Source organism: Asparagus officinalis, chromosome 8 (assembly GCF_001876935.1).
Source record: "Asparagus officinalis chromosome 8, Aspof.V1, whole genome shotgun sequence".
Taxonomy (NCBI): Eukaryota; Viridiplantae; Streptophyta; class Magnoliopsida; order Asparagales; family Asparagaceae; genus Asparagus; species Asparagus officinalis.
The window spans coordinates 62,275,865-62,278,094 of record NC_033801.1 but is presented as its reverse complement, the minus strand read 5'-3'; the positions used below and the strand labels follow the sequence as shown (position 1 = coordinate 62,278,094).

Genomic DNA, 2,230 nt, shown 5'->3' with positions numbered 1-2,230 from the left:
CAAGGAGAGGCGGGCTGAAGAGGGCACAATGTGCGAGTACCACATCCAGTACTCGCAGGGGAAGGTCAAGAAGGGATCTTTGATGAAGAGGGAAGGGAAACGTAGGGTTAGGGTTCCGACCGAAGATGGTAAGAGTCGGAGAGCTCGAACGAGGACAGATCGGTTGAGCAGTAAACAGGATGTAAGCTTTTGTTTTCGTACACTGCTGTCCTTCAAATTGGCAAGTGTATTTTTTGATTCTAGAGGGATGGATCGGGGAGGAAAATTGTAAAGGAGACTTTTTCCAGTTGTTTACGTAGTTTTGGGCTTTCATTTGACTTTAGGAGGGAGGGGAATCTTTCCCGCTTGATTTTCACGAGTTCTTTTTGGGAGGGAATGAGGGCTAATTGAATCCTACTACGATACCCCACATCGTGTTTCTGTTCGTTTTGATGTTGGGTTTGCATCACAGGGTGGAGAAGATGGCGGTGGTGAAAAAGCACAGAAGGTTGTGCAGAAACGTGCTTTGAGAAGGAAAAGGATCCTGATACCGGAGGCTTCAGCTGAGAAGAGAGATTTGGGAAGTAGCGAAGAGGAAGCTGCTGCTGCTGCTGACAAGGTGAGCTTTTCTACTAAAGCTTCACCTTTATGTTTGGTCTTTACTATGTATTTCTATTTAAAAAGTTGACTTTTTTTTATTGATTTAAAGATGCTGTTTTGGAAATTTTATAAGCAGAGTGATGATGTGGATGCCAGACCCCCGAAGAATGAGAAGAAGAGTCTGGAGAGAACAGATAAATGGAGGGGAAAGACGGGGAATCTAGTTGATTTTGCAGGTTCCAGTCACGGAGAGACCTCTGAGGTAATTTACGCTGTCCAAATTTGTTGCCGACTTTCTTTCGTTTATCCAATCTAACGTACCATATCCTTCTTGCTTTCGTGTTATGGTTAATAGGGTTCTAGGAAGAAGCCACTGACGGGTGAGCATGCCCTCATGTGCCATCAATGCCAAAGGAACGACAAAGGAAGGGTTGTATGGTGCTTGTCTTGCGAGAGGAAACGGTACTGCATCCCGTGTATTGAGCGCTGGTGCGTGATTTCTCGCTTCCCATACTCATTGTGCTCGTTATTGCATTGTCAGCTTTGACTAAGTATTCTGATTGTTTGAATAATTTAGCTGCGGGCATTGCAGCTTAAAGTTGTTTTTTTGTGGGGAAATTTGGGGTTTTATTTACCTCATGCTTCAAACGCTTTGCCTAAAAGTAGCACTATCATCTTTATTTTAAGCGTTTTAATTTTCCCCCTAATGTGAAACCGATATTTTTGTGTCTGTATATCTATCGATCTGTGCTATCACGTAGAAAAGGAAAAGTGTATGTTTGATGTTTTATTTATAAATGTAGTTCTTAATTTCTTTTTCTATTCTTCTTCCTGATATGTAGGTATCCAGAATTATCAGAGGGTGAATTTGCGAAAAATTGCCCATTCTGCCGTGGAAAATGCAATTGCAAGGCATGCTTGCGTATGAAAGGAATTTCCAAGGTTTGTTGTATTATTTATCTTCATAATACACTTCTTTGCTTTAGATCTTCTTGTGGTGCTCTATTATATTTCCTAACAATTTGCCCTTTCAACCGTAGCCGCCAAGAAACAAGATTGAGGAAACTGAAAAATTAAAACATTCTTATTATATCTTACACTTCCTGCTTCCTTGGTTGAAAGAATTACTGGAAGAACAGACGAAAGAGAAGGAAATTGAGGCTAAGATCCGAGGTACTTTCGCATAAACTTGGGAAATTATATGATTTTTCCTTTCACCTGATGCATTACTCTTTCTTTAAGGTATGGAAGCTACAAACCTAAAGGTGCCGCAAGCTGATTGTGAAGCAGATGAGCGTGTATTCTGGTAGAATTTTTCCCTCGGAGGTGCTTATTTGTGCTCATGTTGGTTTGAGAATGACTTGAACTCTTGATGTTCCTCAGCGATAATTGCAGAACCTCTTTAGTTGATTTTCACAGAAGCTGTCCTAGTTGTTCATATGACCTATGCCTTAGCTGCTGCCGGGATCTCCGCGAGGGCTGCTTACCTGGAGGTGATTGCATGAGACAACAAAACTATCTAGACAGAGGCAAAGCTTACTTGCATGGAGGAACTCCAGCTCCTGTTTCTGAAGATCAAGATCGTGATTTAGCTGAGGAACTTTTTTCTAAAGAACTGGCATTAAGGGAATGGAAAGCTAATAGCGATGGA

At 41.6% G+C, this 2,230-nt stretch overlaps 1 protein-coding gene across 1 annotated transcript in view; it reads left to right on the top strand.

Moving 5' to 3' along the window:
* The window catches only part of LOC109819530 (lysine-specific demethylase JMJ25-like), a 19,183-nt gene continuing 16,959 nt past the window's right edge, over positions 7-2,230 (top strand). Inside the window, exons 1-8 of the mRNA XM_020385281.1 lie at positions 7-181; positions 452-598; positions 716-841; positions 935-1,068; positions 1,422-1,521; positions 1,620-1,752; positions 1,822-1,885; positions 1,963-2,230. The exon at positions 1,963-2,230 is cut by the window's right edge and continues 462 nt beyond it. Of these exons, the coding sequence (XP_020240870.1) occupies positions 29-181; positions 452-598; positions 716-841; positions 935-1,068; positions 1,422-1,521; positions 1,620-1,752; positions 1,822-1,885; positions 1,963-2,230 (1,125 nt within the window). The 5' untranslated portion in view covers positions 7-28. The remainder of the gene's footprint in view (positions 182-451; positions 599-715; positions 842-934; positions 1,069-1,421; positions 1,522-1,619; positions 1,753-1,821; positions 1,886-1,962) is intronic.